Source organism: Colius striatus, chromosome 17, assembly GCF_028858725.1.
Source record: "Colius striatus isolate bColStr4 chromosome 17, bColStr4.1.hap1, whole genome shotgun sequence".
Lineage (NCBI taxonomy): Eukaryota > Metazoa > Chordata > Aves > Coliiformes > Coliidae > Colius > Colius striatus.
In genome coordinates this window covers 3,847,967-3,869,589 of record NC_084775.1, presented here as the reverse complement: position 1 = coordinate 3,869,589, position 21,623 = coordinate 3,847,967, and the positions used below count along the sequence as shown (strand labels likewise).

The 21,623-nt window shown below is 42.7% G+C and overlaps 1 protein-coding gene across 1 annotated transcript in view; it reads left to right on the top strand.

Moving 5' to 3' along the window:
- The first annotated feature begins 34 nt into the window (after nucleotides 1-34).
- Nucleotides 35-21,623, top strand: part of RNFT2 (ring finger protein, transmembrane 2) — a 32,179-nt gene continuing 10,590 nt past the window's right edge. The window contains exons 1-7 of the mRNA XM_062009745.1: nucleotides 35-97; nucleotides 591-779; nucleotides 3,489-3,974; nucleotides 6,711-7,189; nucleotides 8,189-8,265; nucleotides 9,822-9,922; nucleotides 12,697-12,850. Coding sequence (XP_061865729.1) covers nucleotides 3,892-3,974; nucleotides 6,711-7,189; nucleotides 8,189-8,265; nucleotides 9,822-9,922; nucleotides 12,697-12,850 — 894 coding nt within the window. The 5' untranslated portion in view covers nucleotides 35-97; nucleotides 591-779; nucleotides 3,489-3,891. The remainder of the gene's footprint in view (nucleotides 98-590; nucleotides 780-3,488; nucleotides 3,975-6,710; nucleotides 7,190-8,188; nucleotides 8,266-9,821; nucleotides 9,923-12,696; nucleotides 12,851-21,623) is intronic.

The following is a 21,623-nucleotide window of genomic DNA, read 5'->3' as shown; positions in this document are numbered from 1 at the left end:
GAGGCGGCGGAAGCCGCGGATGTGCGTGCGCCGGGCGGTGCGGCCGCGCCGGGCGGGGCTGGGGCCGGGGCCGGGGCCGTCACCGCGGCCCGCACCGGTAGGTACCGCCGGGCCGCGGCCTCTGGGGCTGGGATGGGGCGGCCGCTGCCGAGGCCTGGCTGCGGCATTCAGGCGTATGCTCCAGCGGGAATCTCCTTCCCCCACCTAACTGGGAAAAAGGCCTCGCCTGTGTCCGTGTGTGTGTTTCCATATATATGGATGGATGGATATAACTGTCTGTGTAGATGTGTGTCTGTGGATATGTGTGTGTACATAGACGTACATTTATGTGTATTTATTCATTGCACACAAGTGTGTGTGTGTGTGTGTGTGTGTACACAAGGAAGGCCCAGCAGGTGCCTCAAGGAGTGCCTGGGCAGTGAACAGGGCTATAGGTGCCAATCACAGAGGAAAACTGCCTTGTTGGATCATACACTTGTGCAGGGGTTGAACCATCAAGGGTTCCTGCTCCTCTTTGTCTTTCAAAAGGAGATGGAGTGATGAAACTCACTGTGCTATGGTGACAATGACTGTGCATGTGCTTCTTACAGATGTGCCTGTTTGAGCACTGTGATCCAGGTGTCTTGCATTCATGCAGTGTGAAGGACCTGTGATGAGTTTGAAAACTGGACCATCCTGGATTATCTGAAGGACTCCCATGTATGAGATGGCTGCACCATCTTGAGCTTCCCTCTTTCCCATTGTGGCACCTTGCAGCTCCCACTAAACCTGTTCTTCAGGTACTGTTAAAAAACATACATGTGTTCCAAGATGAAAAAGCCTAATCCAGAAAGGGTAAGACCAATCAATATTGAGGCTGAATGTCGTTTGAAACAAAGTCCCCTTAAATTCTATGTGATCCTAAATCTGTAGGACTCAGAACAGGTGATTACATCTCATGAAGTCCTGCGTCTTCAGTACTTAGCATTCATGTCACTATCCCCTTAATGGCTAATGCCAAAAGAAAATGTGTCTGCCCATAGAGCCACATGTCATTTTGGAACATGATTTCACCCCACACTACAATCAAATAGACTTCTAATGACCTGGAAGTGAGTGAAGCAGTTTCTAAGTTTCAGAGTTATCTCCACACTGACTGTAGTTCTCAAATCGTAGCACAGGAAGACAGACAGATTGCTATATAAGCAATGGCCCCAAGGTCGTTCTCAGGTAGGACAGTGCCACCTGAATGGGTCAGCCTGTCTTGGCCTTTTCATCATCATTAGGGTTTTAGTTAGAGTCTAATATTATCTATTAAGTCTACAAAGATTCAGTCAGATTGGGATTAAATAACATTAACTGCTCAGAAGGCATAAAAGATTCCTGGAATACTAAATGTTACCTCAAATGCACCTTTAAAAAAATCTGTAAAAAAACCAATTTAAGATGTATTTTTTGCTGTGTGAAACTTATGAAACAAGTTTTGACTCTGAAAACACAACACATTGCAATAACAGCTAGAGATTAAAAAGCTACTGTGAATTAGAGGATCAAACTTTGTAGCTAAGACAGTGTTGTTAACTTGGGGCATCAGAAAACTTTGGTTAGAATTAAATTTCTGGTATTCATGATGGCTTCCTGCATCCTTTCTGTAAACTGTGTTAACCAAGAGTCTTCACAGAATCATGGAAGCATAGAATCACAGAATGGTGGGGGTGGGAAGGGACCTTTAGAGGTCATCCAGACCAACCGCCATGCCAAAGCAGCTCCACCTAGATCAGGTCACACAGGAACATGTCCAGGTGGATTTTGAAACCTTCCAAGAAGGAGCCTCCACACCCTTCCTGGGCAGCCTGTGCCAGGGCTCCCTCACTTCAACAGGGAAAGAGTTTTTCCTTATGTTTCAATGGAACTGTTTGTGTTGTAGCTTCATCCCATCCTGTCACTGGACACAACAGGAAAAAAAAAGTGCTGCCCCAACCTCCTGACACCCACGAATGAGATATTTGTAACTATTAACCTTGTAACTGCCTTGTAACTATCCCCCTCAGTCTCCTCTAGACTGAACAGCCCCAGGTCCCACAACCTTTTCTCATCAGTAAGATGCTCCAGTCCCCTCAGCATCTTGGTGTCCCTGCACTGGCCTCTCTCCAGAAGTTCCCTGTCCCTCTGGAACTAGGGAGCCCAGAACTGGACCCAGGACTCCAGATGAGGCCTCAGCAGGGCAGAGTAGAGGAGGATGAGAACCTCCCTCACCCTGCTGCCCACACTCTTGATGTCCCCAGGATGCTACTGGCTTCTTGGCCACAAGGACACATTTCTTTCTGTTTGTTTTGGTTTTTATTTAAAGTTAACTCTTTTCCCCATCTTGTTACAAATTGAACAGTTACCTGTGTGATTTAACTGAAACGTCCTTTCTTCTTGCACAGCTTTGTAATTTATTTTCAGGACTGTGCAGAGTACACGTTTTTACTGCAGGTGTATGTGATAAACACAACTGTCCATTCTGCACTGTGAACTGTGTGATTTGGGCTTCGTTAAGGGAGAAAAATTTAATTTAATGCAATTTTGCAATGGATAGTGGCTCACTCAAAGTAAAGGTGAAAATATCGGAGAAAAAATTTCTAGATTTTCTACTTCTCAGCTTCTATACTTCAGCCTACAGACAGCTAGGAAATGTTTTCAGAGACACTGTGCCTTTACAGAATACAGATGTAGGGCTACACATTTATTTTGATATGTTCATGCAGTATGAGATGTAGAGGGGTTGTGGAGGCTCCTTCCTTGGAGGTCTTCAAGACCCACCTGGACATATTCCTATGCGACCTGATCTAGGTGAACCTGCTTCTGCAGGGGGTTGGACTAGATGATCTCTAAAGGTCTCTTCCAACCCCCACCATTCTGTGATTCTATGATACAACCTCTGATATTCAAAAGTATTTAGAGCCTTTTACATTTTTTTCAGTAGCTGTCGTACTCTAGCGCTGAGTAGGATCAGACTTCAGTATTTAAAGGATTCCTCTCTAAGTCTTCTATGAAATGCCTGCAGGAAGTTGGACAAGTTGCTTGCCAAAATAGTCCATTCCTTAGGTTTTGTATAACTAATTTAACATTAAGCATTGTAGGACTATTTTCCAGGTCCTCTGTGCTCTGACTTGATGGCGAGTCTGTGTCTTTGCTCTTGAATTAATTTCTAAAGGGTGTAATGTGTTTGAGGTTGTACCTTAAAATTGGACACTGGAACACAGAGATTTAAATAACTAAGTAAAGACCTTTTTTCCTTGTTCTGTAAGTTCCTGAAGTGAACACAATTTCAATGCCTTTTCATTTCCCACGCCAGACTTGCTTTATGCTGGCAATTCCAGAATGAGTGGAGCTGGAACATGGGATCTTTTGCATATGTGCATGTTATTTATGATCATTGGGCTTATTTAAAAGACTATTGTCACGATGTGATTGTGTTTTTCCATAAAAAATGTTCATACATTTTCTTTTTCCCTCCCTTTCAGTTTTGCTTAACAAAGCAAGTTTCTTCAGAAGAGGAAGAAGTGGTTTCATTTCCAGAGAGCGTCTGTCAATTCACATGTCACATCAAGAGCTCTGCTCATTGTCCTCACGTTCTTCCTCAGAACATGTTATCACTCAGCTGCACGCTCCCTGTGACTGCCATATACTGCAAAAAGGGATCTGACTAGTTCCTGTCCTGTTTGAAGGCCTGTGCTTGTGTGCTTCCATTTGCCAGTTGAAAACTGTTTCTTCGCAAGTGTACTAAGAAGCAAGTGCAAGCATTAGAGCTCTTTCAGAGAGGCAAATGATTTATGCCAGCCATGTCACTAGCTGAATGGGTCTCACAGCCCTCTGACTCTGTGGGCCTTTGTTAGTCACACTGGGCTTTGTTGACCTGCAACGTTAATGTTGAGCGTGTTGTGTTTTAAGGTTTTGAGGAAAATGCAGAGACGGCATAGCAGCAACACCGACAGCGTTCCTCCTGAAAGGTAAAGCTTTTCCCTTCTTTTTTCCTCCCTTTTCCTCTCCAGAGGGGAATGTTCTGATTTAAGTGTATGGTGTGTTTTAGAAGATGAAAGTGCAACATTGAGAAAGGCAAATACTTCCTGTCTGTGTGGCGTGCCCAGGCTTTCTGCTCAAGTTTAAAGAATTGAGAGACAGATTTACTTTTCCCCTTCATGTCAGTTATTGTCAGCAACCAACCACAGTGTTTCAGGTTTTGTGGTCCAGTGTGGCACATACAGAGACAGTTGGCTTAGCACAGGCCAGACATTTTGGAGCACCAGAAGAGCGATTCATAGTACAGTGCTGTGAGATCCTGAGCGCTATCAACCTGAAAGGATCAATCTGTATGAACAGAGGCCATACTTCTGTTATTAAGGTGTTTAAAAAATCTGCTAGTCTCAAGCTCTCAACTACTATAATTTAGCATTTTATAAAGATTTTGGGTACATAATCCCAGAATCTGTATCTGGCTTCATGTATGTCAATATTTAGAGACAGAGTATCTCTAATTTACTTCTGTAATTATAACATCAGTGAGGGAGGCTTGCTACTGTTGTTATTCTGGTACTAAATATTCTCTTGTGCTTTCCCAGAGTTAGAGCCTGACTGTTGGTTGGTTTATTTGGTTTTTTTTTTTCTCTAAAGAAGAAACTGATCTAATTAATCTTAAGACAAAGATGGAACTAATAAATTTCATTGCTCTAGCTGAGCTGAAATTGGAAGTGAAAAGATCATTTGCAGGTAGAGGTGAAATTTGATGTCATGACCACTTTTAGCATGATACTATTCTTAATTTCAGAGGAAAATCTTCAACTTTTTCTGCATGATGCTGCCCAAGCCTCAGTGCAGTCTTTGGGATTTATATCAGCGGGCCAGACAGGGGCTTGAGAGGCACAGAAAACATTGCATGAGCCCTCTCATCTGCAATGCTGGACTATTTGAGTCTGTACAAATTTGTAAAGCTCTTCAGAATCTGTTTGAATGGTTAAAATATATTCAGGATAGGTATCTGCTATTGAGTGCACAAGATAAGCAAAGTAATGTCAATTGTTTTTTATAAATGCTTCTGTTTTCTAACAGGGTAAACACCTACTGTCAGTAACAGAAGCTGAAAGTTTCTAACTGTGGAATTGAATGCTGTTGCCACTGGGCTTCACTTCTGCTAACTGCAGCAGACTCACAGTTTCATCCTTGCTTTTTTGTTTTTAAATATGTCCCTGATTAATTCCTTCCTGCTTTCAACATAGCCACATATCCTGGTAGTATTGTTCCAAACAATAGTTGTGTCTTCATCTGTAACACTGGGTTCCACCCCATTTATTTATGTTCCCAGACGTAAGCACTGTCACATTATGACCCTGTCTTGTGTATACATCCCTGAATTGTAATGGTAGATGTAAAATCCCAAGGTCTAGTAGATGAATATTTTGGAACCAAAAAGTGGTGTCCAACGTCTTGTTGACTTGATTCCGTGCTGGAGCCTGTGGAGAGACATTGGGAATGAGGTCTAGATATAAAAAGCCTTATTAAGAGTTTACTTAGTGGGAAGGTATGCCCAGAGAGGTTTGAAGCTATCTCCAGAGTGAGATGAAAAGCAGTGCTCTGTGCCCTGTAAGGTGCCTGGGGAGGCTTTTAAACCTGTGGGAGCCTGAAGGTGAAGGGCCCTGCACATGTCTGCATGTGCAGTCTCAGCTTGTGACCACTATTTCTAAAGTCAGAGTTCTCAAGGAATTAAATCAAGAGAGACACAGTTCTGCAACATGCCTTATTTGTGGGCTTTGCCTCTTGCTGAGCTTTATTTATTCTTCACTCTTCTTTTGCAAGTGAGAGAGGTATTTGCTGTCTGTCAGATGTTTACTGCCTAATGATCGTTCTGCTTGTTACCTGTGTTGTTACCTGTCATCTTAACTTTGCATGTATTCCATTCAGCACCACATTACTGGATTCAGGTGAAGAAAACTTATTTTCTTTTGGTATTAAGATGAAGATATTTGGCATTGATATGGCTAACAAGCTCAGGAAAGAGTCAATGCCAGATCTAATTCTGTCCAGTGCCTGGTAAATTGGGTACATCCATGTCTAATTTTCCTGGAATATCAAAATAAAACAATTTATCTTCACCCATGAGCACATCCTTCACTTATAATATTTATTGGGTCAGGGACACACAAGCAGCTCTCAGTGCTTCTCTTCCCCAGCTGACTTTGGTCAGCTCTGATTGAGCAACAGCAAGTAGTGATTGTCCCTAAATAAAGGCAGAAGATTTTGGGAGGTAGGTTATTCTTTGAGTTGGCTTGTATATATTTGTTTGACTACAATGTGACCTTCTTGGTTGTGCTGTGTCAAGTGTGTGTTTTTCTTTAAATATCAAAATCTTATTGATGTTGAATTTGGTATTGGATGTGTTATTCCTTTAGTTACTCCAAAAGTAAAGGAAGTGTTTGTGAACTGTTCCTTAGATGAAGGAACTGGTGCGTTTGGATCAGTTCTTTAGAAATACAATGATCTTCCCTTAGGAGTCTGGTTACTGGCCTCTAGTTTTGCAGCTAACTTCCCACCAGCAAATAGAGGGAAACATATCTGTCATCTGGAGGCCTGCCTATTGTGATAGTGTGTGAGGAACTCCTAATGGCTACAGTCAGGATTAGGCTAAAAGACTGAGAAGTTATGTTGCTCTCATTTGTGTTTCATCACTTTTCTCTAACTTCCCTCCACTGCAGAAACCGGAGCCAAACAGTCAGTTCTGAAACCAGCGTGGATGAAAGTGGAGTGTTTGAAAGTCTGAAGGCTGAAGCTTCCTCACCACAGCAGTTGTTCTCAGGCCTGGCAGGCATCCCATCAGGCACCATCACAGCCACACCATTCCAGTCAGGTTTGGTTCTGGGCTCTTCAGCAGGAGGTGGGGAAGTATTCATTCAGATGCCAGCCCCAAGGGAGGAAGGGAGCAGTCGTACAGAAGGAGCCCCGTTTCACCACCGGCAGTCGACCCATCATTTCCACCACGGCCATCACCGGGGTTCATCTCTGCTGCACATGGCAGGAGGGGACCGCCACGGGCACGCTGAGGAGGGCAGTGACGAACAAGCTGGAACTCCAGCCCCTGCTCTTTCAGAGTTAAAAGCTGTGATTGGTTGGCTGCAGAAGGGGCTGCCTTTCATCCTGATCCTCCTGGCTAAAGTTTGTTTCCAGCACAAGCTGGGTAAGCATCTATCATTTTTGGATTGCAAGTGTACTAGAGAGGGATTAGGAAGCTTTATCATGCTGTAGTGTCTGATAGATTTGTCTGTGTAACAGTGGCTACAGGTAGTATAGCATGAAAGGGATATTCAAATGGATAGGACAGTGTATTTGATAAATTCACCCTACTTTCAGTCCAAGCTGTTTTCATCTGAAGAGATGTTTTCAGTTGGGGAGAGCTTACATTAGTGACTAGCAAAAGCTTCTGTTAGCACAGAAGGGTTCAGAGGGATGAGATACTTACATAGCTGGAAGGATAATAGTTGTGAAATCCAGCCAAGCAACATCAGCAATTACATTTTACAGGTGAGAGAGATCTTCAGAGTTCCCTGAAGAATCCAGGTTTCTTTAATGATACCTGAGTATTTCAGCCCCTCAATGGTCATGTAAAATCCATTGATCTCATCCTCCTCTTACTACAAAACTGTATATGTGGCATGTCTGAAGATCCTTACTCATTCTGGGAGTAGTGTGCTGAGATTGTCATCACAGGGATGACAATAATACTAGAGTTTGGTCCACTTACAGCCCTGCCAGTCTTCCCAAAGTCAGATATTGATTCATGTTTGCAACACCTTGCTCTCTGGTACCGTCTATGCTTTTGATAGTGTGGCCTGTCCTCCGTGAGCTGCTGAACTGCTATTGTAGTACTGTAGCTGAGTTCTGTTTGCACAATGCAGCTACAAACTTGCAACACTTCTATTTTCCTTCAGCACAGAACCTGACATTAGGACAGAGTGCATTATGCTGGGTGGCAAGTACCTCCATTTTCATTTAGCTCGAATTTGAACTTTATATGTATAGAATCCAGACTACCCTGGTTTAGTCCCCTATATATTTTAACATCCAGAATATCACCCAGTGAAGTTTTTTTGAAGCTTGAAATGCTCACATCAAATGGCTTAGGACTGAAGATCCTTCTGCTCAGCCTCACGTCCTTTGACAGTGTCTTTCTCTGCAGGGATTGCTGTGTGCATTGGCATGGCCAGCACATTTGCCTATGCCAACTCAACACTCCGGGAACAGGTTGCTCTGAAGGTGAGTACAGCATCTGACTCTCTTATATTCTCAGGCAACATTACTCTTTATATACAAAACTGTATCTATGTTGAACTTTATTTTGCAATGCAGGGATGAGTGATGTTATGTGCACACAAATCTGTGAGAATGAGAGTAGTGTGCCCTAATCCTCACTTCCTCTTCCTACTTCTCCCCGTTGATGCTCTCCCACAGTTTCTATCCTGCTCTTGTGTGAAAATGTGGCTGAATAAAACAAGAAGAGGAAAGATCAGGGGTATGATAATCTGCTTCTGGCTCTGCCACTGCCTGGCAATGCATCTTCAAGCACTTCTCTGCAACTTAGTTTCCCATTATGTACAGCAGAGGTGCTGAAACCTGTTTCACTAGTTAATGATGAGATTTAATTTATTAGCATTTAGATGAAGTTTTGACATGTTCAGCTGAAGGATTTTTTAGATGGATTGTTTGCTAGTATCTTTATAATGTTCTGTTGACAATATGCTTAGAATATAAAGAAACCAACAGATCTCTTCAGGCCATATGATCTTCAGTGTCACCAGAGTAATTCAACAGCACTGAAAACACAAGGCTAGAATTGTTTTTCTTGTAAAAATTACAAGGATGGCACAAGTGTATACTTATATCTACCAGCAGCAGTGGAAGAAATGACCTGCAATGCTGAATGAACAGATAAATTGCACAACCATGTAATACATTGCTGTTGCCTTGCACTTTGCACCCCTGTCTTTCCAGCATTGTGCCCCTTAGTCTCCCTGCTTTAAATCTCAACCTAACACCCCCGGGCTGTTGAATAGCTACAAAGAGCTCTTTTCTTAATAAATCAACTCACAAGAAAAATGCTGGGGCTTTTCCTCCCAGGAGTAACATTTACTTTCCAAAATTAATGCTGGGCCAAGCCCCAGGACAAGGTCTGCCATCCAGCTTCTGTCTGTTATGTTCCATGTCTTTTCAAATGCAAAATCTGTGCTTCTTTTGACCTTTAATTGTTTCTTCATTCAAAAATACACATTCTAGAACCTCTGTTCATTTAGATAACGTTCATATGTGCTGCATGTAGTGATGAGTTATGTTCTATTTGAGTTAGCTAAGCCTTCTTCTCAGTGACTTTGGAACTACTTGTAAAACACTCCTTTGATGAAGTGTCCTTCCAAACAGGTGGCAGCTCAGAATTACAGGACACTATATGGAACTGACTCTTTTTTAATCTCTTTTTTAAATATCAGCAGAATTTAGGTGTCCCAAGAACAATCCCAACTTTTAAAAATGTGTATTTAGAAGTAAGGCTGTCATTTTGCCCAGCATATGGCAATTAATGTCTCTGAAGTTACTTAATTTGAAAAGGTGAGCTGACAGAGCCATTTCTGCCTGTGTTTATATATGTCTTTACCTAGCAGCCTATAGCTGCATCTTAGTACTAAGAAAACTAATTATGGAACACTCTGTTGCATGTTTGTGTCCCCTGGGTTGATCTTGCGCTTTTCAGCAGTTGTGAAGGCTCAACCACAACCCTTGAGACTCTGATTTTCTCTCTTCTGCTTCTTTTTCTTGCTCAGGAGAAGAGATCAGTGTTGGTTGTTTTCTGGATTCTGGCCTTTCTCACTGGAAACACCTTGTACTTGCTTTACACATTCAGCTCTCAACAGCTGTACAACAGGTGGGTGAAATTCACATTGTACATGATGGAAGCAGGTGATAATTGCCAGGGAGGAAAAGAGACAGAAACTCACTTTTCCTCACCCTTTAGGAGGAAGTGTGCACACTTAAACTATCTCTACCTGTGTTAGATCTTTGTGATACCATTCAATGAAGCAGAAGGATCTGTGCCATGTTTCTACCAGTGGACTATGCTCCTAGCAAGAAATGACATATAACCAGGGTCTAAATGGGCCAGGATGTGATGATACACTACAAGTGTTACTGCTTGAAACATGTACACTTGCCATTTTCTTATGCATTGAAGCAGGATGGATACTTTTTTTTAGTGAGACTTACAAATTTCCATTGACCACTGGGACTGACGTCATCTACCTTGACTTCAGCAAGGCTTTTGACACTCTCCCACAACATCCTCATCAGAAAGCTCAGGCAGTGTGGCTTGGATGAGTGGATAGTGAAGTGGATGGAGAGCTGGCTGAGTGACAGAGACCAGAGGGTGATGACCAATGGCACAGAATCAAGTTGGTTGCCTGTGGCCAGTGGAGTTCCACAGGGATGGGTTCTGGGGCCAGTCTTGTTCAACATCTTCGTCAACAACCTGGATGAGGGGACCGAGTGACCTTCAGCAAGTTCCCTGCTGGCACCAAACTGGGAGCACTGGCTGATTCCCCAGAGGCTGTGCTGCCATTCAGCGGGATCTCAACCAGCTGAGAGTTGGGCAGAGAGGAACCTCCTGAGGTTCAACAAGTGCAGAGTCCTGCAGCTGGGAAGGAACAACCCCCTGCACCAGCACAGGCTGGGGGTGACTTGCTGGAGAGCAGCTCCAGGAGATTTAGTACCCATGGGTACGCTGCAGTACTAGCCCTGCTTCTTATAAAGCAGGGATTAAATGACAGATGGGAAGCAAAGATGTAGAACTTCAGCAAGGGGATATTAGTAGAATAAATAAGAAGAAATTAAGCAATATCAAGCCTGGTTACCTGAGAAGGTAGTGTTGGTGTTAGTAGCTAAAACTATATGAATTATCTTCCCAATGGAAATTGTATTTGTCTCACAGAAGGAGACTTATAACTTCAGACTGAAACTACCATGTGTGTAACATGCATCAGTTGGGTTATGGCTAGACATTTATTTCATTGCTTCCCTGCTTCTTCCCACCAAGACTGTCTATGGAGTGAAAGAGTCAAGGATTGCCCACAATTTTGCAACCTTTTGGAATTGCCCCAATATTTGGGTTTGATCATTGGAAAGCTGTGTATGAGAGAGATGAGGAGGCTTATGTGTGAGGGTCCAAATGAGAGATAGCAAGCCATGAGATACTCTGTATGGGGCTTGTGAGAGGGAATGGAAGAGAAGAATCAGATATGGCAGAAAGGTATGAAAGCATTGAGAAACTTGTTTGCACCACAGGAACAGCATGTCTCTAAGAAGAGGTTAAGGTCAAAAGCATGAATGGGACTAGTATAAAATACAGGTTGTCTAAAATAAAAGGATTTCAGCAAATTGGGGCCATCCTACACACTGTTTAGGTGGTTTGTGGTTCATTGACAATGAACTGGGCAACAGCTTCACTTGAAAAGCCCTGTTCCTGTACGTGTGCCTACTTTGGGCAAGTGAATCTTTTGCTTGCAGTGTGGGGACCTGTGACTATTCACAAGGCAGCCTTGTGAAACTGGAAATAGCTGCTTCAGTTTTGTTTCTTTTTGGGTTATTTTTCATTTCCTGATTGATTTACTTTTTGTTTCTAGTGCATGAATAGTAGTAAAGCCTCTGATTCTGTTTCTGTTTTTAGGGTATAATTTTACCTGTTGTGCTGTGCCCATGTTGTGAGTATTTTAAATTCATGTTCAGGCTTTTCATTCTGGGTTGGCTATTTCACTTTTCCTTTTGCTTTTTTGTTTGCTTGGGTTTTTTGTTAAGCTTTTGCTTTCTACCATGAGACTTTAGTAGGCAAATATCCTGAAAAATTGTTCTGAGTAGGGTCTTCACTGCTGCTCAGGTCAGTGACACCTACCCATTGCTATATGAAGTTCTGCTGTCCTGAACCTCTCTTCTTTTAGAAGCAAATGTTGAGTCCAGTCAATAATATTATGTAAGGGGCACTACCTTTTTTGATCTTTGGATCAGGTAAGAATTACTAATTAACACAGCCTCGCTCTTGCCCTGCTTCAGGCAGTGACAGGCCCCTGTCAGCGTGATACACCTGAAGTTCTGACCTTTCTGCTGTGTCTAAATCAGTGCTTCCTTTGTCAACAGAGTGTTTCATGTGCACAAGTAGCTTTAGAGACTGCTGCCCCTGCAGTAGTTCTACCTGTGGAAAACCAGCCTCAGAGGACATATCCATGATTTCTCCAAGGAGTCATAACTACTGCTGGCTTGGACTTCAAAGGATAAACTTCCCCAGTCAAATCTAATGGAGCAAGCCTGTGGACTAAAGACACTGTCATTAGACCAGGGGCCCTTTTACAGTGTGGACTGCAGTTTATACAGACCGCAGTCTTCTCAGAGAAATTTTGTACATGTTTGTTTAGGTCCTGTTTTCTGATAGTGGGCAAACCTGCTAACCTCAGTAGAAAAGGGCAAGAGCAAAGTCAAGAGCCCCAGAAGCAGCACAGCACTAATTTGCATGTCTTACTCTTATTGCCCTTGAGAACTTTGCGGTTCAGTGCGGTTTCCAGGTTTTCTCTAGCCAGCAGTGGATAAAGCTGGTATCCAGAAGCTTAAGTGGGGTTCTCCTTATTGGTATTTGAGCCTTGGTGTCATGCCTTTCAGCCTTATATTCCTGAAACCCAACCTTGAGAGGCTGGACTTCTTCGACCTGATGTGGATTGTGGGGATTGCAGACTTTGTACTCAAGTACCTCACCATCGCGCTGAAATGCCTAATTGTTGCCCTGCCTAAGATCATCCTGGCTGTCAAGTCAAAGGTAAGAGTCTCTTTTTCTTCTTCATATACAGATATTTTTCTTTGACAATCTGATACTTTTTAAAACATGTTTGCAGCATAAAATATGAGGGGAAGAATAAAAATAATCAAATCTCTAATAAAACTTTGGCAGAACGTCACCTGGGGAGTGAGTTTTGAGCCATTGCAGACCTGAGTTGAGTAGTACTAGCAAGTAATTGAAGTCTGGGGAAAGAGAGAGAGAGAGAGAGACCTGCTGGAGAGCATCTCTGCAGAGAGAGACCTGGGAGACGTGGCTGATAAAAAACCTGGCCCAGGCTGCCCAGGGAGGGTGTGGAGGCTCCTTCTCTGGAGGTCTTCAAAACCTGCCTGGACACGTTCCTGTGTGACCTGATCTAGATGGGATCTGCTTTGGCAATGAGGTTGGACAATGAGGTCCCTTCCAACCCTACCATTCTATGATTCTAAGCCTTGCTTGAGAAGAAATAGGTACTAGCAGCAAGATAAATGCTTGTCTGGTTGACTTTGTTCTGTGTCTTGTTTTTTTGAGTAACCTCTGTAACGAGGTATTTTCTTTTCATATTTTTTTACCCTTCTGTCATGCTGCCTCTTCTTCCACTTAGTAGTGTCAACATTTCAGGGGCAAGCGGAGCAATGTGTATTATTTGCATTTGGTAAAGAAACTTTCTGGCAGCTGTTGGGATGAAAGGTCCTGTATAGATGCAAGATACAATCATTAATCGCCAAAAGTCTCAGGCAGGGCACTTAAGGGGATATCTAAACTGGGAATGGTTTTGCTTACAAATGACATGGGTGGCAGGGGAGTTGAGCAGTTTGTTCCTGCACAGCAGGACTATCCAAGATGGTTATTAATTTATTTCTGGCAATTGTCCAGTTCTATTTTTTTCCTTCTATTATTATTATTATTTTATTTTGGGAGATTAATGTCCTAGGTCAGAGCATAATCCAGCCTGGGGAAGGAGGGAAAAGTGATGTGAATAGTCTTCCCAAGATAAATTGCAGTGTTGGAAAAGGTTCACAGCCTTTGCTTGCTTGTCTGAGAGCTATCCCAAGTACTCATTAATCCTTGTCGGAGGAGAAGAAAGAGAAGGGGTCTTTATTTGCAGCTACAGTGGGAGGCTGGTAAGATCACATCTGTCAAGTGCCCATAATGACTCAGAGCACAGATGCTTCATTTTTAATACCTTTTTCTGGATAGCAATATTTCTCACTTTTTTTTAAGTCCTTTTTTCTCTCAGGATGTTGTTGATGGTCTCACCGTCCCTTGACATCTGAGACTGCTGTTACCTACCACTATGGATCTGGATTTATTTTTATCCCCTTCTCTACACTATGTCCTTTAAGCCAAGCAGGGATGAGATCCACTGTAACAAATTAAGCAAGATCAAACAGGGATGGGAGAGCTCCAAGAAAACCCCAGGATGCCATAGAAATTATAATTGGTAACCACATAGCTGAGCTCTTTCCCTGAGCCTGATGGCCACCTTACTTCTACAGGCCAGCACAATGCTACACATCTAATTTTTCAGATGAGGGGTTTTTTTTGAGTTAGAATAGTTCTACTGCACTTTGGGCACATTAACTTTGACCAAATCTTACCGAGTTATTTGCAATCTGCTATGTTACTACTTGCCAGATACAAAGTTGTTCTCTTCCTCCCCACATGCTTGTGGCAGTGTTTCTGCTTGAAGCCCAGTTTGTAGTTTATGAACTTTGGATAGCTGTTAATGGCAGCAGGTAGCAAGCTGAGGGAGAAATATAAATTAAGCTCACAGGATAGGGCTAGAAGAGTTTTTCAAGATAAATATACTGACAATTTTTCTGATGATATAACTAGTCAGAACAGGAGCCTCTAGCTCCCTGTAATACAGGGCTTGAAGTGGAGATTGCTGCACTTCAGGGATAAAGTTCAGCACAGCTGTGAATGGGAAAGGATATTAAATCTGGGGTTTCCTTGCAGTACCTTCTTGCTGGCAGTCAGTAATAGATGATAAAACCAGCCCATGGATGGGATATCAGGGACTTTGATCATTCTGCACTCAACCCCTGAGCAGACTCTTCAGCTCTCTCTCATTTTGGAAGTTCAAAGAGACCTCCAAAGCTAGTCTGGCTTTTTGTGCTGCTTCTTGAGATTCTAGTCTTCTCTGAATACTATGTGGTTTTAACTGATGCTTGCATAGACCTTCTATGGCATCTACTCTGAATGTCTGACTTTTAAGTCTCTTACCTCTCTTTATACATTTTGATTGGAGCAAGGTTAGATTATTTTCTTTCTTTAACACATCCCAGTCTTCATATGTACTCAGTCATCTCTATAGACTGAACAACACCTATTTTTGTTGTCTTTTCTCAGAGATCAGTCATTCCAGATCATATTATTCTCCCCTGGTCTATCTTCAGTTCAGTCTTCCAAAGTTTCTCCTGTGAGAAAAGCAGAAGAAGGAAGCTAACCCCAGCATCAGACTCCAGTCTTACACCTCTGAAATCAGTGGGAGTTTGTGGGAGAGGGAGCATACCTGTGGCTAGAGATGTCCCTTCCTCCCCCATGAGCTATGATGGGCACATCACGCTGAGTATAAGTTTTAATAGCAGCTGGTCTCATCATTTCTTTGGAAGGGGGGCTTGGCTCCCACCCTGCATGCTGAAGGCTCTCCATTAAAAGAGGCAAATAAGATCATTTGCTTCAATATAAAATGAATTAAAGTAAATTAAACTGCAGGAGCCATGTGGCCTGCAGAGGCCTCCATTGTTGTACACATATAAGTGGCAGCTTTTCATTTTCCCTGCTAAGGAATGACAGCTTGAGAGGGGTGGAATTAAAAATAAGGAAATAAATAATAAAAAGACACAGTTGCCAAAGATTTCCTTTAGGAAATCCCAGGTGCCTGCAAGTCTCCCATCCCCTCCTCGTGCTGTTGTCAGCCATCTACACTTGTATTCTGGAAAATGGAGTGAAGCCTGGAAGGAGGGGGAGAAAAAAATCAAAACCAAACAAAACCTGAAAGAACTGGGAAAAAAATTGTATCCCAGCTTCCTTTATATATATATATCCCTGTCTCTATAGAGGAGTGAAGGCACCAAGGAAGCACTTTTTTCCAACAATATAAATGGCTAGTATGTAAAAGAAAGGCCCTAAGAAAGAATTGTCTTTGCATGCTCAATACAGATGTACAGCCAAGTTACAAGGGGCTGCATTTCCAGAAGACTGGAAGTTCAAAAGGAAAACACTAACATGTGTTTATTGAAGACATAGCATGACATTTCTGTTGAATAAATACTTGTCAGTTTTGTTTGAAAGCTGGGTTTAAACATTGCAAATGAGGTTTTTTGTGGCAAGACTAGTATTAGTGGTGTGAAGTTTTCTTTCTTTAAGCTGTTTATATGGCATCAGTGTCAAGTGTACAAATACCAGCACTGTAGGGGTTTTTTTTAAGTACCATCTCATCAAATCTGGTTGAAGAAAACTTGTTCTGGATGTGGCAGTCACTTCTTACACAGTTTTGCCCTTGGATTTTGGACCAGACACCTTTTCCAGGTGCACACTGTGTTTCCAATGTAGATGGTGACAGCTGTAAATTGGCACATGAAGCTTTCCATGTTCCTCTGCAGCTACATCTTGGACATGAACAGATTACCAGAATGTCTGTTGCACAAAGTAGTATGATTTGGATTATTCAGCTGCAGCACACTATCTAAAGGCAAGGTACCAGTGTCAGCCCATGTGTGGTAACTGTGTATTCTGTGAGTCTGAAGCTAGTAAGCCTTGATTGTGAGTAGCCCCAGTGCTCTTCTGTGTTCTCATGGGCCACAAGCATGTCCATAGTTTGTTTATGTCACCACCTGTTTGCTGTCTCTATGCACAGTCACGTATAATTAAACAGTTATTGTAAGGAAAATGAGCACTTACCTTACAAAGTTGAGTATTGTTCTGCAGCCTGCTTCCATCTTGTGTCAGAGCTCAGCTCCATGCAGTCCCATGGCCCAAAATCCTGCTGCCCAGCCTTTCTTGCTGGGCAGACTCACCCTTTCTCCATCACATGACCAGCTGCACAAATGACTTGCATGTGCAGAAGTTTTCTGCTTCTTGAACAACAATCTCTTTTTGCACCAGGCATTAAGGTAGAACAACACATGACAGAACAAAGTCCATCCTTCTGCATGAGGAGAAAGAGAGTAAGTTGGAACAGTTGCTGCCAAAGCTTTTTCTTTAGGCCATAGCCTCTATCAGAAGGCTCACATTAGGAGAGAAGGTGCCAGAGGGAAGTTGCATTATTGTGATGGTGATGGCAGTAGCCTTCTAATGTCTCTGCAGCCTCTCCATCGTGAGACTAGATATTGATCAGTCTTTTAACATGATGTTTGCATTCAGAGGGGTTTTTGTCCTGGGAAAAAAAACGGTCTTTTGGAGCATTTGAGTTCTGTAGATGCTGGACAAAATAATACAGCAGCATTAAAACAAGCACTGGCAGAGTGTGTGACAAAAGATACCTGAGTAAAGATCTTCCTCATCTCTGCTCTCTTGTACTGTGTAATATGCAAGTTAATCTTAGTCTTCTCTAATAGTGTGGCTGGAGTGGGGTTTCCAGATAGACGATAGCCTGTCCTCTCATTACTCCCTTGTTAGTCTTGGGTGCTGTTTGGGGAAACTCACTCAGAAATAGATTCACTCTTCTTGGACAACAATCTAAGCTTTGAGCCTCTAGAGCCACAGGAACCTACATGATGGTTCTGCAAAGACTTTTCCCTGTTGCACCCTGGGACAGATGTGATGTCCCAGAGTCACAACTGTAAGATTTATTACTTATGAAAGAAAAAGACTAACTAAAGCATAGCATTGGGTACTGAGGAACTGAGACTCTTCTGTCCCTCTCCCTAACACACTTTCAAATTGGGTACTAAACTTTTTAAAGGAATCTTTTAAATACCTTTCAAGTTTGATTCCAGTTTAAGATATCCAAGGTGTAACTTTCAGGAGTGTTGTGCACTAACTAAAGATTTCATTTCCCCTCTAGTCCCACCTTACAAGTACTCCTTATTAGCCTTGCAGGGAATTTTACCAGCATCCTCTGTGCCACCATCCTGTTTACTGCTCCTACCCAACACTTTCTTATATTGGCAATATGACCTGAAATCTCAGCAGAGCCTGCTCTCCTCTGATCCAAATTGCCAGCAGGTCTCAAAAGTTTTTTCTCACATCTTCTTGTTTCAGAATATGTCCTAATGCTGCTGGCAACAGAACAAGTGAGACTTGGAACTTCCCTTGAGTGCTAATCATGATTTACAGTTGCCTCATTGCAACTTCTCTCACTTCTCTTACATCCCATTTCGCTTCCACCGTGTAAAACCTCAGCATGCCTTGCTGTTTCCTTCTGTGGAGGCACACATGCACACTTACACAAAGCCTTATGTCAAAAGAGACTGCAAAGTCCACACTGGGTTAGGCTATGTGGGAATTAGCAGTGCTTCTGCAGCTGTAATTTACCCTGTTTGGTGTTTATATATTATGATTCAACGTTTAATTAGGCAATTCCATGTTATTTTCCTGCTTCTCATCCATCACCAGTGTGGACTGGGCCCCATGGATGAAGCAAGGTGAGGTATTGAAAGAAGCTGTTGTAGAAACTGGCAAGTGCATAGAGAACAAAGAGACCATTGGAAGAAGAATATGCTACAAGTTGAAGTTGAATGCTACACTGGAGAATAAATTTCCATCCTTTACTTTGCCAAATAATTCCTATGTGATTCTAGAGGAGTCATGAACAGCTGCAAACTGAAGTCAGTGATGTAGCTTTTAATGGTAATGTGATCTATAAAATTAAGTGCTTTATAAAAGTCTCATCTCAAATGTCTCAGCTTGGACACCAGCACAGCCTTACCTTAACCTTAGCCTGTCCATGTCTCAGGTTTTTATTTAGAAAACAGAGAATTGCTGGCTGACATAAGGGACAGCTATGTGAAAATAAGGGGATTTTTACTCTAGTGGTGATGTCATAAAGAGACTGAAGAAGTCTTAGTAATTTGCTACTCTGGGCAGAACTCAAATAGCATGAAGTGATAGGATGCAGATGTGCCATCAAGTAATGAGGATATCACAAAACACCAAAAAGTTACATGTTTAATGAGTATCACTGCTCCCCTATGAAAAAATAGTGTGTCCACATCCTTACAAACTGTATGATACTGCATGTGCAGAAGGAAAATGGCAATTGTGTGAAAGTCCTGACTTCTGCTCTTTCATAAGAAGTGATTGATTTGAAGTATAAAAATGGTCTTTCTACATGGTGAAGGAAACAGAGGAAAATGGAGAATTATACACCAGCCATTGACTTAAAGCATTCTGGAGAAAAACAAAGGAATGAAATTTCACCATGTGGTATCACCAGGCTGATGGGCAGAGGTGCTTTAATTAGATCTCTAGCACAGTCCTTTGGCACTTGTGCTAATGAAGTGTTTGATAACAGCAGTAGTAGCCTGTCAGCATTTATAGTAACTGGCTCTACAGAGGAACCAAGGTAACTAGTGTAGGGCTTTTTAGTCAGACTTAACTCTAACCTGTTGCAAGGACTTCATGAGAGATTAACTCTAACCTGTTGCAAGGACTTCATGAGAGACTCTTTTCTGGGGTCTGAGTGGACCTCAACCAGAAGCTGTACCCTCAGGTAATTTAATCTCTGCCATTCAGCAGAGTAGATATGCTTGCTGTTGAGGGCTGAGCTCCTGCACAGTCAAGTTGTGTGTTAGGGCTGGCTCACAGGCTCATCAAAAATAGCTTTTGCTGATCTTAGAGAGCTCTTCAATCTCTATAGAGTGTACTCAAGGGAAGATTCCCACATGTACAGGAGAAGTCACCCAACAGAGGCAGGCCTTGCTTTATTTCAAGCTGTTGTTCCAGGTCAGATGCACAGGAGGAATCATTGCATTTGTATTTATTTTAACGTGTAGTTCTTACTAATCTTGATGAGACATAGCTGAAATACTTAACTGAAGTTTTCAGGCAAGGTACATCTTGAGACAAAGGTTTGGCTTTGAAAACTTCAACCTAGACAGCCAAATTATAACAAAGCTGAAAAGCAGAAGACAGAAAGGTCTGAGTGCTCTTACAAGCCATGGGTGCCATCTACAATAAGTTACTGCCATCAGAAGGCTACATTTTGCTGCTGAAATTACAGGGAACGAGTTTTGTAAGTTTCTGGCTTAGAAGGAAGATCCCACTTCTGCTGCAGAAGAAGAGTTATTGTAGAGTTAATTGTAAAATTACTTCTGATTTTCCAGGCACTTTTCCTGGTTCAAGAAAGGGCTGGTGTGTTGAGCTGAGGGCTGAGATGCCTGACAAGGCTTACATTTCTGAAAGCATTTACTGTAGCACTAGTTCTGTTCTAAGTGATGTGCAGCTGTCCTTGTATTGTTTCCCCCCTTCTAGCTGTAATCACTCTAAGCTTATTGACAGGCCTCTTAAATGGTCAAGTGGGTGGTGTTAATGGGCTGGATAGAGAGAGACATCCATTTTAAACTTATCTTCAGTCTTGTGAGGGTATTAACAAGTGTCTAGCTGCTGAGAAACCCTGGTACTCTACAGTTACCATTGAGAACTAAAGATTTGCATCAAAGGAAAGCTTTGTTAAGGCTGGAGGTTTTAGGGTTGGAAAACTGAAATTTGTCATTTGCTGCATGCTCATTTTAGAGCCACACTCTGCCACGTTCAGTTCCACAGCCTGTCTGCATCTCTAGGGCTCCCTGTGACCCATCTTTCCTTATCTTACTCCAGGTTCATGTTTTAGTGCCTCAAAAGTTACACTGTATTAAAGAAATCAGTTTTGATGCCCAAAATTCTGGGACCAGGAGATGTATCTGATGCAATGAGAAAGTAAGCAGTGACCTGTTCCAGACCAGCCTGTTAGGGAAGCAAGGCTAAATAAAACAAGATGAGTCTGAGCCAGATGGGAGGAACAAGTCAGAGAGAAAGCAAACAGTTTGCTGCCTGTAGCTTGCTGGTAGCTTTCATCAGAGCTGGCTGAGGAGGGGGAGGTGGAGAACTGCCTGTGTGAAGGAAAGGAAGTGACAGCGTTAGTCATTAGCAGAATGCGACCCTCTGTCACAGGGGCTCCCAAAATAAACGATGATTGTATTGAAGCACGAGGCTGGATAGAGACCTCTGTGCTAATTTAATAAATTGCTTGCATTTAGGACCCCAGATTGTTGCTGTTACATTTTTGCTATGTGATGCCACCTGGGATTAACGAGGAGGGGATGGGGGGGGGAGAGGAAGAAAGCAGCCCAGGTCCGTTAGCAACCGCTGGTGTGACCTCACTCCTTGTCCCAGGGGGGATATGAGATCATGAGAATGCCAGAGCTCTCTGAAGGATTCGATTTGTTCGGTGCATCAGGATGGCCTGCCGGGTGATCTCATCTCTGAGACCCAGGGGAAGGACCCTCCTGGGCTACCAAGGCCTTAATCCCCACTCCACATCTCACCAATTAACGAGTGACCTGTAATGACATCACTGATGACAAAGCTAACTGGGACAACACAGCAAAATTCCAGGGGAATTTCCCCTTTTCTGTGATCCTATCAAAGAAAAGAATTTTGACATGTCAGAAACAAACTTTTCAGTCCAGATGTCATTGCAGATGCAGCACAGTTCTGTGCTCAGCTTGCCCTGACCTAGTGCCCTGTCACCATTTCTCCCTGTTAAACAGTGTGGGACAGAACATAAACGATCCTCATTAAGACTTGGGGGGGGAGGGGGGCTAAATTAAATAGCCTTATTTAGCCA